This window comes from Lontra canadensis, unplaced genomic scaffold (genome assembly GCF_010015895.1).
Source record: "Lontra canadensis isolate GAN:19392208 unplaced genomic scaffold, GSC_riverotter_1.0 scaffold7, whole genome shotgun sequence".
Taxonomy (NCBI): Eukaryota; Metazoa; Chordata; class Mammalia; order Carnivora; family Mustelidae; genus Lontra; species Lontra canadensis.
Genome location: NW_022631001.1, coordinates 6,109,511 through 6,124,013, shown reverse-complemented (window position 1 = coordinate 6,124,013; position 14,503 = coordinate 6,109,511). Strand labels below are relative to the sequence as shown.

At 38.7% G+C, this 14,503-nt stretch overlaps 1 protein-coding gene across 2 annotated transcripts in view; it reads right to left on the bottom strand.

The window, feature by feature from the left end:
• Positions 1 to 13,943, bottom strand: part of SESN3 (sestrin 3) — a 67,016-nt gene extending 53,073 nt beyond the window's left edge. Inside the window, exon 1 of one of the 2 annotated variants that reach the window (XM_032852757.1) lies at positions 13,587 to 13,943. In XM_032852757.1, the coding sequence (XP_032708648.1) occupies positions 13,587 to 13,664 (78 nt within the window). In that variant the 5' untranslated portion in view covers positions 13,665 to 13,943. The remainder of the gene's footprint in view (positions 1 to 13,586) is intronic. The other variant, XM_032852758.1, reaches the window with a different exon arrangement.
• Positions 13,944 to 14,503: the final 560 nt, after the last annotated feature.

Sequence of the window (14,503 nt, the reverse complement as noted above, 5' to 3'; positions counted from 1 at the left end):
TTCTTGTTTTTGTTTTTGTTTTTGTTTTTTTAATCTGACTCCAAAGGCAAAGGCAATAAGAGCAAAAATAAACAAGTGGGACTACATCAAACTAAAAAGCTTCTGCACAGCAAAGGAAACCAAAATATAAAGGCAACCCACTGAATGGGAGAAAATATTTGCAAATCATATATCTGAAGAGAGGTTAATACTGAAAGTATATAAAAAACTGGTACAGTAACAAAAACCTCCAAACAACCCAATTTAAAAAATGAGCAGAGGATCTAAATAGACATTTTCCCAAAGACATTAAGATGGTCCATAGGCACATGAAGAGATGCTCAACACCACTCATCACCAGGGAAATGCAAATAAATCAAAACCACAATGAGATATCACCTTGCACCTGTCAGAATAGCTATCATCAAAAGGACAAGAGAAGGGAACCCTTGTATATTGGTGGTGGGAATGTAGATTGATACAGCTACTATAGAGGACAGTATGGAGGCTCCTCAAAAAAATTGAAAGTAGAACTGTCATATGACCCAGCAATTCCACCTCTGGGTGTTTATCTTAAGAGAACAATAAGCCTAACACCTAAAAAGGTATCTGCATCTCTAGTTCACGAAAGCATTATTTACAACAGCCAAGACAAGGACATAACCTAAATGCCCACTGATGAATGAATGGACAAAGATGATGTCCCGTGTGTGTGTGTGTGTGTGTGTGTGTGTGTGTGTATGTGTGTGTATATATATATATATATATATATATGATGGAATACCACTCAGCCATGAAAAAGACTAAAAGCTTGTCCTTTGCAACAAGGAGAGACCTTGAGGTTATTATGCCATGTGAAATTAGTCAGACAGAGGAAGACAAATACTGTATGGTTTCAGTTAACTCTTGGAAATCTAAAAAAATAAATGAACACACAAAAAATAAAACTCATACAGAGACTAGATGGGTGGAGAGGAGAGATACAGGGGAGAAGACAGTGGAAGAGTGGGCAAAATTGGTGATGGGGATCAAGAAGCACAAATTTCCAGCTATAAAATAAATAAGTAGTGGGGATGGACTATACAGCATGGTGACTGTACTACTGGCAGCACAATGGAAAGTTGCTAAGAAAGTAAATCTTCAAAGTGCTCATCACAAGAAAAAAAAATGTCATAACTTTGTGTGGTGTCAGGCGGTAGCTAGACTTATTGTGGTGATCATTCAGCAAGGTATACAAATATCTAAGCATTATGCTGTACACCTGAAACTAATATAATGTATATCAATTATACTTTAAAAATAAAACCAAGAACACCAGATTAGTGATTACTTCATAACATAAAAGAGAACTAGATAAGCATAATCATACATATCAGTACTTGGGTTACAGAAATTTAATTCTCTCATATAGAATCATAACAATATGCAATCATAACAAGAGTTGGTCAAAAGAACTCCCTACCAGATCTAGTATGAAGCACACAATATTAAAATGCACAGCTTGTCTGTCAACCTTCACTTCAGTGAAAATTCTGATTCAGGGTCTGAATCTTGCACTTGGTACTAGCTTTGTCATTGCTCTAGACATCATTAGATCTCAACCATGGAAGACACCATATACTGATGGTTTTACAAGGGTGCAACCCTGGTAAATGGTGCCATTTTATATTCACTGACTAAATACTCGGTGTGAAATCTTAAAACTCTTCATCTTAAAAAGTATCCTGAATAATTAACGATTTTCCATTTTTGAATTATTGACAGCCATCACTTCTGCTCACCAGAGGAGGGGTTTGTTTCCACTGAATTACCCTCTCCACACACATACTGCCCATCCCAGCACTCGGGTACTACCCTTGTCAGCTCTGGAGTATGTGTTTGTCTCACTTACCATATGACACAGTTCTTGAATGCCACTATGTTAATGTTGGTGGAGAAATTAAGACAATGAATTCAACACTTTAAAATTCACTATAGAAAAAGTATGATGCGTGTTGCGTTGCCCATCTGTAGTCATAAGAAGCGTCTAGGGAACTATCCTATTTTCTACTCACTCAAGACCTCAAAGACACTATGGATGACAGAGCTCTGAAATCCTAACATGGGGATTCTGACCAGCACAAAGAACACATTTCTTAAGCAACCAGTTTTGCACTATGTTCTCTCAAATCAAATCATTCACTAGTTAGGTTTTGCAAAATTCTCAAAATGTAACTGTAATTAAAATGTAAGGCTGTGGAATATATAATGGCACTCCTACTAAAAACCCAACAAGGTATGACATGGAGTTACTGCAAAATAGCTTAAAAAAAAAAGGGGGGGGGGGACTCTGTGTTTATAAGTGTTTAATGGCCTAACAAATGTGCTTTCAAGGATATTTAGTATTTACAGATTTTTTGAAATTTTACTTTGGATAGATTCAAATTATGTTATCTAACCAGGTACTAAAGACAAGTCATTCTAATTAGATGTTTTTGCAGATTTGCTGTTTATTCATAGTCAACTTTGGATTCATTTTGCACTAATGAAAATACAGTTCGAATGATATAGGAATTTTTCTTTTTTTAGGGAGGTAATATACTGTCTATATGTTAGTAATGAGCAGGCACAATCCAGAAAAGTCAGCTAATCTAGGCCTCTGATGCCCACTTCCCTGCACTGTCCCCTACACCAAGAGGTCAGCTAGCTAGACTGCTGGCTACATCCAGCCTGCCATCTCTTTTTTTACTGCCTGGGTTTTATATTTTTAAATAATTGAAAAAAACAAACAAACCCAAAAGCATATTCATGACATGGGAAAATAATATAAAATTACAACTGCAGTGTCCATAAAGTTTTATCAGAATAAAAGCCACATCCATTCCTAAGTATTCCTTTATGCAAGAGACATACTTAGTATTTAGTGCCCTTAAGAATGAGGGGAAATATGTGTTTAGGCAAATAAAAATGTAAAAACAATTCTTTTTTGATAAAAATATATACATTCCCATTTTATGCTTATTCTCTATGAGTTGTCTATGGCTGGTTTTGCCATCCAAGGACAGAGTTGAGTTGTTGTTGCACGGAAACTTTGGGCTTGTGAACCTAAAATATTCACTATCTAGTCCTCTGCAGAAGAAATTTGCCAAACACTATACCATCTGTCAAATGAGGGGCATAATTAGTGAAGCTCTCTTTCGGAGATCCAGATGTAGGCTGTATCATCACCCAGCTTACGCCAAGAACCCTGATGTCCTCACTGTCTGTGTTTTCAGCACTTAACAGGTAGGAGCATCTGAGGTTTGCTGAATGAATATATAAAAGAATGACAGATATTCATATAATATGTGAGTGGTTTATAAATGTTAGCAGCCTTTACATTTCTTGCCTGTTTAAAAGTATGAAGGCCATGAAGGAGTAGTAACATTGAGATACAGAATAAGCATAAAATGGCAATGTATGTAATTTTACGGAAAAAGAGAATTGTTTTCACATTCATATTTGCCTAAACATATATTTTCCCCCATTTTTAAGGGCACTAAATACTAAGTAGGTCTCTTGCATAAAAGAACACTTATGAATTCATACTAGTCTTGGGTATTCAACAATGCACTTTGCCTAAAGAATATTAAAACTTAGACCTTGTGGTTATCTTAATAGCTACCCAGTATAAAACAATAGCTTACAAATTATTAACTATATAGGTCATACTCTATTAAAAAATAAAAGTACAACACAGATATTCTGCACCCCCCCCAAGAATTCACTAATTTCAGCTAATCTATTATACAAAAAGGTTTATAGAAAAGAATTTGAATATTATTTGGGATTTAGTGCTGAGATACCTTTAGCTTAGGTGATTTTTGTTTTAATCCCGTTTTGGTGGAGTAAATTTGCTGGGTGTGTTTTCCTTTATTAATTTATACCAAAAAAATTAAGATATACAAGTTAAATCCCTAATCTCATATAAAGAAGGAAACTTTCTGAGGGGTTAAATTTTTTTTTCATTTATATTACCTTAAAGACAAAATGTAAAGTAAAAAATATCCCACCCAGCTTAAAATGAACTGTGCTGGGCCAGAGCCATAGGAAGAAAGTATAAAGCATACAAGGATAAGCCAGCTTGATGTTGGTCCCTTGGTTATCCCAACACCTCACCATCACCCAATATTTATCCCCTTCTTCATTTCAACTGCTACTTGAATACTGGGTAGAACTGCATCCACGGAATTTTCCTGTTAGACACAATAACCAAACATAGTCTCAGAGGGAACATATGACAAAATATTTTTGGTCAAAATCATTTACCCTTTTTACTGTTAAGCATTTAAGTTAGGAAAGCCCTCCAGTGAAGCAGTTACTTAGATTTTGGAATGCAATTTCCCCTGGAGACAATGTTATACCTAGTGGTTAGGTTTCCAAGCTAATGAGTAAAGGTGTGTTAATATAACTGTAATATGAATAGTAGTTAACTAGATATCTTACTGTGTTTTTATGGAGAGACTCTCAAGAGTTCTAATTTACAAATAGCAGGACCACATCTTCCCACAAACTCCTCTCCCCAACATAAACCCTTTGTAACAATGGTAACTCCTCTGTAAGTCGCATACAAAAGGTAGGTAAGGGGAGGCCAGTGGCCGGACACCAGTCCCAGGATCTGGGCTTCCTTCTAGCATCATTTTTGCCTTACCACAGAAAGCCAATATGGAATATGGTGGAAATGAGCATTTATGTTACATCTTCATAAATAACTCTTTTTTACTGCAAAATGTCACTAAAAATTGAGAACATTTCTTTAGAGGTCCTACTCAAGAAACAAAACACTCAAAATGTTTCTAGACAATGTCTTGTGTCAGATCTATGTCAGCAGTATTGAATGCATCAGTGTTGCTGAACTAATGAATGACTGATTGGCAAAAGAAATAGGTCAATGTTTGCTGGAAAGTTAGGAAAAATCCATCCTGGGATTAGGAAGAATGATCAAATAATTAACAACAGACCTAGGTAACAGAGCTAACTAGATAGGCCAAAACTTTCGATGAGAATCTCAATTTGTCAATCGATTTAATCTTTTAAAGAAATTTGCATTCCTAATATAAAAATAGAGTAGAAAATATCTGAATTTGAAATCCCTATTAATCTCTTGATGAATCAAGTCCTAGTAAGTTTTATTAATTTCACATTTTGTAAAACTTGTTCCATAAAGAAAACGTGTAATGTAAGGAAATTCGGTGTTTGTATCTGTATAAGGAGATAGACCTGGTTTCAAATCCTGAGTCTACCACCTATTGGTACTATGACCTTAAACAAGTAATTAAAGCTCTCTGAGCCCTAACTCTTCAACCATAAAATGTAATAATTCTTTTCGGATCATCATGATGATTAAATGTGATACATATGCAGGGCTTATACAGTTAAGTTTATGGCACACAGGAGGTATTCAAAAGAAGCTAGTGGGTCGCCTGGGTGGCTCAGTCAGTTGGGCGTGTGGGATGGAGCCCCACATCTGGCTCCCTGTTGAGCAGGGAGTCTGCTTCTCCTTCTCCCTTTGCCTGCTGCTCCCCCTGCTTGTGCTCCCTCTCTGTCAAATAAATAAAACCTTAAAAAAAAAAAAAAGAAGCTAGTATCGTTACTGACATTATAAAATGCACTTCAAGACTAAGGGTTATGATCTCAGGTAATTACAATAATCTTTCACAGAATCCAGCTTTAGTTAGCCAGGAGGTTAATTTCAGCCTTCTCAATATTCAGCCTATATCTATAATTGGAAAGAGAAATTCCATTTCTTCAAGCTACTAGTTTCATCTTTGCAAGAGCGGAAGATGTAAAAATAAAATATGTACCTAGAAATGAGAACATATACCTACCTCCACTACAAGTAGTTGTAATTAGTACAAAAAATAAGTCTCACTCAAATGTATATTTTACACTTTAAGAAATCTCTGGTCCAGGAAATAACATGGCCCTAAATCAGCCATTTTTATACTTGTTCACCCTTATTCATATATGATATATTTAATACATTCTTCATGAAATCTAAGGTTAAATGCCCATTACTCCTTATTGGAAGCTTTGAGCAACAAAATGCAAGGTTATTCCAAACCACCATGAAACATCCCATAATATTCATGTGTCCCTCCGGGGGCAGTCAATATCCTGGCCCATAGACCAAAAAGTGACTCACTTCTGGGTGGATCTAAAAAAGTAAGGGCTAACTAAGGGGCAGACCAGGCCCAGGAAGAGTTGTCTGGTTCAGTTACCAAGGGAGTGCTTGCTGGCCAAGGGGATCACAGCTGGCTTGGGAGATTTCCAAAATAAAGGGCTTGGGGGAAGTGGAAGAGGGAAAGGCTTAGCCAGAATAATATGTGAAAAGAACCTTAGAAAGGGGCCTACAGGGAATCTTGGAAGTTTGAAGGTAGGTCCTTAGTATTCCGAAACTGCCATCCCTTACGGAACCTAGCACATTCCAGGAGGTAGAGTATATGTCCATAACAAAGCAATGGCTATTTTACATTTCTGAAAAAGACCAATAGCTAAGGCCATTGTCCTGACCCTCTTAGTGAACTGACATTCCAGCCCCCTATCTGAACTCCCTCCAAAACATGGCTTATTTCACTGAAACATTCCCATGGTCATGAAGATGGTAAAGTCATCTTTGCCACTGAACTCAAAGTGTTCTTTCTTCGTAGAGAACAAAATATGACTGTAAAGACCAGACATATCAGACAAATATCAAACCTATTCTGGAAAATGAGAAAAGTTCTCATTTTATCAGATTATATTATATTCAATATAAGTATACTGCCAATGTTTATAAGAGCAACAGATCTTTAAATGAGAATTCTAATTTTGCTAAAAATAAACTTTCTGTTAACTAGATCCCAAATAAGAGGAAACCTAGTAGGGGAAAGATATATGTAAATAATTGTTAATTACAGTTTAATGTGTTAAGTATGATAAATGCAGTATATTTGGGCAGAACAGCCGTCCTGAGGAGCTAGAAGGAAAGTGGTTTAAAGATCAGGAAACACTTTGGAGATGTCACAAGCTCTGAAGATTTTTGAAAGACAAATCAGAATTCTACATGTTAACTGTAGACTTAGATGGTATAGGATATATATTTTTAAGTAGTTTATACCTCATCTACTTATGCACTTAAGGTAACTGTGTGGGACACATCACCAATCATTTTGGTTTTGCCATGTATTTACTGTATATGGATGAATCCCACCTCCTCCCCCATCCCTGCCCCCCACCACAGTGGTATCGTAGGGATAGTCTAGATACTGGTCGTCATTTACAGGTCTCACCAGATCTAATCGAATAAATAGAGCCTTATGCCCATGCCTTCAAGACCACACTGAACTGCAGGTGACTGTCTGTTGTAGCTTGTGCGGACAGAGTAACCTGCACCCCCTATATGCAAAATAGAAAACGCCCTGTCTTTGAGGATTGCAGTATTTAGGGACTCCCACATTGAGCTGTCCTATCGCCTATCTACAGTGGTGGTTTTCTTTTCCTTTATTCTAGCAATGCTTGTTATCAGCAGTCTACAGTAATACTTCTCCGATTCTTTCTTGTCTCTTCTTCTGTTGCTTCTCCCACATGTCTCAACTTTCAAGAAAAAAGGCCAACCCGACTACTCTGAACCTTTCCTTTTCAGCCAAGAGCCAGCTGATTAGAACACAATGGACAAAATCTTTGGATCTGACCGTTCTTCATTGCCGAGTACTTACAATATTCTCTCAGAGCCAGAGACGTGTTTGTCCCCCTCCCTGGTTTTTACCAGGTAAGGGGATGCTCACGAAAAATAAAGATCATTTCTAGTTAGCCTAACTCTTACTGTGAGAGTGGAGAAGCTTCTACGATGTCACTGAAAAGGTGCTGGGCAGCCTCTGCAAGTGATCCTCACACAGAATAGAGGTGACTGGGTTGGCCTCATCTACATTTTCTGTGAGCGGTATCTGCCTTTTGTTTTCCCCATAGATTCCTGAGAATTACATTTATATGCACCATACATGTATATGAACTCTGGCTCAACAGTTCTCAAATGTTCTGGTCTTGGAATTCCTTCACACTCTTAAAAATTTCAGAGGGAACCAAAGAGATTTTGTGTATGGATTATAACTGTCAATATTTACTATATTAGGAATTAAAACTCAGAAAATGTTAAATGTTAATTCACTTAAAATAATAAATCCATTACATGTTAACATAAGGCACATATTTTTAGGAAAATAACTTTATTTTCCAAAACAAAAAAATAGTGAGCAGAGTGACATTTATGGCTTGCAGATCTCTTTAGTATCTGTTTAATAGAAGACAGCTGAATTTTATATCTGACTCTGTATTCAATCTGTTGCAATGTTTTGATTGAAGTATGAGAGGAAAATCTGGCCTCACACACACATTAAGAAGTCGGGAAATGAAGGAGTTAACCGTGAATATGCTTCTTTGATAGCGCACCAAAACTCCACAAGCTGAGCTTCCTAATAGTTCCTTACAACGTGGAATCTGAAACCCTATCAGGAAACTGAACCTTCTCTACCCTATTATATTAAAATCTATTTGCCTAGCTTGCACTTCCAATGGATCTTTTACCCATGTAGGCTTTTGATAAACATTTGCTCAAAAATGAGCATTTTTACTCACTGAAGAACCACTGACGACATTCATTGCCATAAAGAATGGCCAGGTGGAGTGTTTGGAGGATCTAGAGCCGTTCACAGTCACTGAAGATATTCCCTGGCAGCTTCAATACTTCAGGGGACCATAAGAATATTGTTTTATTACAGAAGTGGTTCTAAGAATTAAATGGACCCTTTTACTAGTTGTAGGATACAGGCATGGCACTTAAATTTTCTGTGAGAAGCAACTGAGATAATGTGAAAGCACTCTAAAAACAGTGAATGAAAGTCTAGACAAAACTTGAGTTATTACCGAATACTTTCGAAAGGGAAAAATGGGGTAGAGATGGGGAGAAGAGACTGACACCTTTCCTCCCATAACTCTTTCCCTAAATTAGAACTATTCTTTGCTTTACCCTAGATATCCCCAACTTCTATTAAATATAGTCATCTTTGACTTTTTAGTCCTTTCAAACTAAATACTAATTTTCCTCATCTGCCGAAGTGTTGAAAAGGCGATTTCATTTTATCTAATTACTAAAAAAAATAAAAGCAATGCACTGGATTAGTACATAAGAGGGGGAGGAATAAGTATAAATAGAAATATGCAAATCAAAAACCAGTATGTTGATCATTCTAACCAAAGCATAGTATCTTTACCTCTCATTTACAGACATCATAGTTAAAAAGGACAGAAAAGTGAAGACTAACCAAATTACTCACTATGTACTGAAATATATTGCTGTAACTCACAAAGAACTACAGTGACCTGGAAAAATAAATAAGCTCATATGTTTCTTATAAGTTACACTTCATGGTTTACCAAGCACTTTAACACATTCTCTCTCTCGAGCTATGCAGCAACCTTTAAGTCAAACAGAAATTATCTACATTTTACAGAAAAAAATTTGTCTTCAAGGAAATTAACTAATTTGCCCCAAATTAAAAGACCTGCCAGAGACGTACCAAACTACAAGATCTATGAGAGACCATGAGCACATCTAGTGGCTTCCCCCATCACTACATTAGAAGGTATGTTTTGGCAGTTCCCAGGGGGTGGGAAGGTGGGAGAAGTAACAGAATCCCTTTTACAAATGAAATTTCAATTGGATCTGAACTATGCAATATATAAATATACAAAACAATGATTTTAATGTGTTTTAGTTATGAAGCAACAATTACTGTTAACAGGAAGTTTGTTAACAAATAAAACTATAACAGTAGAAATATAACGAGTAGATACACGTGGGAAGGATATTTTTTTAACCATCTTTCTTATCAATAGCATATTAACAAAAAGGTTCAAATACATGTATAAGCATAGCAGAACAAGCTTTAATTCACAGCCTGCACATAATAATCTTGTAACAAAAGATAACTTTTAAAACAATTTGTTAAAATTTGGTAAAACATATTTTGGTGTAGCTGTATTTTTAAGTTACAACTTAAGAATAAGTGTAATTGTATTTAAAAAGGCATTTTAGGGCTTTCTAAAAAGCAGCTTGAAAACCATTGTATAATGGTTTGCTATCATATATTCACTGCTTCATCTCTACCTAGTTAAGATAAACTAAGATAAAATAAGTAAAAAGATAAATTAGTAAAAAACTGATTTTGACAATAAAAAAATATATGTATATATAAGAAACCTAATTAACCAAGAGTACAGCTACAAAAATCAGCCAAAGCAATTACACTCTACATTCTACTGAATGAACCTTATAAAATTGCTATTAATTGACAATTTTAATTATAAAAGTGAGGTTCATATGGTTCAATTTAGTATTTCCCATTTTATTTTTGGAGTCCTCTCGCTTAAAAACCACCAAAAAGTTGCCAAAATAATTGATTATAGAAACAAAGTGGAATAATGCAATACCCAACAAAAATCTATCTCTAAAACTACCTAAACACATTAAGAATTTTTAAATGTTAAAGTGCAATTTTATTCACTTCACTAGCACTGGCAGCTCCATACTCAAAAACATTGTAATATGTCCCCTTTCATTCATCAGAAGATTAGTGGACTGACAGTTACCTACCTTAATGCAGTTTGGTACTCCACTTTGAAATTTATCCAGTTGTCACCGGAATTTCTTCAAGAAACATGTATTTTACTTCAGAACTCATTAACTTTTCCAAAGTAAGTGGAAGCATTTCCTTTTTTATTAAAAATTTTATTGAATTATTTCATTGATAACAGAACTTAGAAAGAGTTATAGATGTGAGGATAGTTTGTTGTTCCTTCATTTGTTTCCCTGTATGGGAAATATGTTCTTTTTACTAACCTAGGCTACCAAATTAGGCATATTCAATATTTTAAGAAGTCTTTCTACTTTGGAAGACACTGAATCAAAATTGTAAAAGCACTTCTAATAATGTATGTGACTCTCATACAATATATAACTCAATTTTTGGACATTGTTTAAACCAAGTTATTTCATTGAAGGTGAATCCAGTTCCTTTTGAAGTCCCCTCCCTCCAAATTCAACACATTGCAACAAATTAAGCTACTTAAAGAAAAAAGCTTCATGCCACATAAAAGGTGACTCTTTCCCCATCATTAATGAGGATTATAACAGCAAAGAGTAATTCACACTGGGTGTGCATGAGTTTCATTCTTCATTATGAACTGAACTAAAATTCAAAATGCTATGACTCACTTGGTTATTACTGAACACTTTATTAAGTGGAAAACAAGATAAATTCAAAGAATCACACTTTCAGAGTTACAGATGAATTTTAAAGTTATATAGTTTCTATCAAAAAGAAAATCATCTTTATTAGAAATAAACTCTTACATGCTATTTTTAGAATGATGAAGAATTTAAAATGCTAAACACTTGGTATCTTTTAAAGCACTTAAGAATAGCACTCTTTAAAAGCTACAAATATTGCCAAGTCATGTCATAACTGGCTCAAACAATTCCATTTCCATCTAAAGTTATTTCATGCTACTGCATGAATCAATATTAAATACCTTGGAGTTACTAAAAGCTGGAATATTGGCAGAGGTACATAGCAATTACAAAATATGAAAATAGTGAATATCCATTTTCCATATACCTCTTTCTTTTAAGAATGACTAGAAATGAGGATGTTCTTTCTAGGCAAACAGAAATAAGTTTCTTAAAAGCTAAGAGAAAGATATAAAGAATGCCAGCAAAGAGTGATGATGGATCCATAGCCATGGTTCTCTTTAAAGAAAAACGAGATTTTGAAGCGTAATATCACCTCCAAACATTTTATTAGCCTACCAAATTGCCAGAGCCATTTAAAAAAAAAAGTCAAAGTCAATATAGTCCTTTTGTTCCTTATTCAGTTAAAACAAAACAAAACAACTAGCTGTTATTTTAACCAGGCCTGAGTTTAATCAGATGTGTCTCAACCAACAATCTTTTCATGTTAAAGATATAACTTACCACTTTTGAAGTCAGGAAATAATAATAATATATTTTTTTAAAAAGCTAGTTTCATATGACATCTGACCCTGAAGTGAAAGAGTTAACATTCAACTAAGCTGATCTGCACTTCTGATCCATTACATTTCTCACAAGCTGCCCTACAATGAGCTGAGCAAGTATCAACTGTAATTTGATCCCAGAGTTTATGGAAAAAATAACTGCACATGCTCAACATGCACATTTAATAAAAATCTGTTTCAAGAGAAACATATCCAATAAACACAATTTAAGGCATATTTAACCGTTCGATTAACTTCAAATCTGCAATCCTTTTGCTTTCTTCATGCTCTCAAAATAGTGGGGGGAAAAAGCAGCAGCCCTACTGCAGGGAAAAGAAGCTTGAAAAACAACTTTGATTGGCACTTGGCCTGACCCACAGAGGAAGAAAAACAGTTTTTGGACAAAGAGCGCAAATATTTCAGCTTGCTTACTTACATGCTTTCTTTCTATTTTTAATATATAAATAACAGTCCCAATTGCACTGTATTTGGAGAAACTGACTAAAAACGGTGCCGTATTCGTCTTAGCCTTTCAGTCCCGATGCATTTGCACAGCTCAGCAATTTTAATTCATTTGTACTGGACAAACAGAAGCACCTCAACTACTGTTTCCGCTTAATGAAATGTAAAAATACAGTTTGGAGAAAAAGAAAGTGATTATTATATTACCCAGTGGAGGCCGTTCAAGTCTGATTAAAAGCTTTTCTCGGTCTAAAGCGACATCTTCTCATTCCCCTCCCCCATCCCTTAACGGAGTGATTAAGCCAAGTAAGCTAAACAATTCTGGAGTAAACTTTCTATCAGTCACTCGGGGAAGCAATAAGCTGACTTGTACGTCTGATTTTTCTGGACCTACACGGGGCGGGGGCGGGGGGGGTACTGCTGAGGAGTGATAACCCGCGTCCACCTCTGTCTCCTCCTCCCCCAACCCCAGAGGAACTGTAAGGTCGAATAGCATTTCCCATGGGCATAAAGTTCAAGCTGCTTTACCAGTTCCTTTTAAGACTGAACTATAGACACAAGACTGCCGTCGGGAGAATGCAAAAAGGCGTGTTAAGGGAGAGCGCACAAGAAAGGCAGAAACGACCAAATAAACAAAAACCACCCCCGCCAAGAGTTAGCCACACAGCAAAGAGGGAGCCAGGTTCCTCAAGACCAGACCAGGCTTCAGATTCCGCACCGACCTCCACCCACAGCACCCGGAGGAGGATCGCTCCCTCTCTCAGCCCGAGGAGCAGGCCGGAGGTGGCAAGGCAGGGAGGTGAGCCGAAAAACAGACTACTGGCAGCAAAAAGAAAATCGGGGGGCGGGGAATAAATCCCCAACCCCTCGGGACTAGCATCTGTCCCGGCGGAGATAAAACGCAGCAGTGCAAACCTCCACCCTCAACCCACGCCCCCTTCGTCGGTCCCGGCGTGGGGAAGGTGCCGGGGGATCCCTTTGAGCCTCGCCCCAACAGTGCGCCCCGGGGCCGAGCAGCCCGAGCCCCGCCGGCAGGAAGCGCCCCTCTCGGGCTGGACCCCAGGCCGAGCCCGTACCTTCCGCAGCACTTTCCGGCAGTTGGTACAGAGCAGGTAGTTGGCGGCGGCCGACGGGCTGCTGCCGCCCCGGTTCATCGTGGCTGCGGGCGCCGAAGGAGAGGACGGACGGCGGGGCCGGGGCCGGGTATCACTGCGGCCGCCCGCGCCGCTGCGGAGTCGGACCGTCCCCCTGCCGCCGGCTGCGCTTCAGCCTCAGCCTCCCCCGGGCGGAATGTCGGGATGGGAGGCGACTGCCCGAGAACGAGCGGCGCTGCCCGAGGCGACCACCGCGGCGGCTGCCGAAGCGCCGGCGGAGACGGCGGCGGCTGCTCCTCACCGGCCCGTTGTTCCTCCCGCCCCCATCCTCCAGACCCCCGCCCCCGCCAGGCTAGGACGAGCAGCCGCCACCGCTGCCGCCGCCTCCGCCGCCGCCGCAGCGCCTCAGTGCGGCCCCGCCCCCGTCTCCCCACCACCTTCACCACCTCCACGCTCCGGTACCGCCCCCTCCCGCCAGTCGGACAGCCCCGGCCACGCCCCTGGGCCTTTAGCCCGCAGCCAATGAGCAACCAGAGCCCGGTTGGGAGCCACGCCGGCCAATCACAGAGGCCGAGGACGCCTTGAATCTCCGGGCAAGTTAAGTTTATCTCCGAGGCTCGGAACTGGAGAGAGATGGCGGGTTAGTTAGGTAGTGGGGTGGAAGGGAATACAGTTTGTGCTCCTCCGCCAATAGGAGGAAGAGGGTGTGTCGTATGCAAAACATCCCTGGAAGCCCAGCCCCTCCCCGAAGACAAGCCACGCCCCCTTCTCCAGGTCCCTGCAAAAATGGTAAGGAGAGTGAGATAAAAAACTGGGAGCTAGAGCCTCGCTAGAGGGTCTCAGACTGAGCTAAATATTTCCTGGCTTCTTGAGAAAGGCTGGGGACGGGAGAGAGGCGG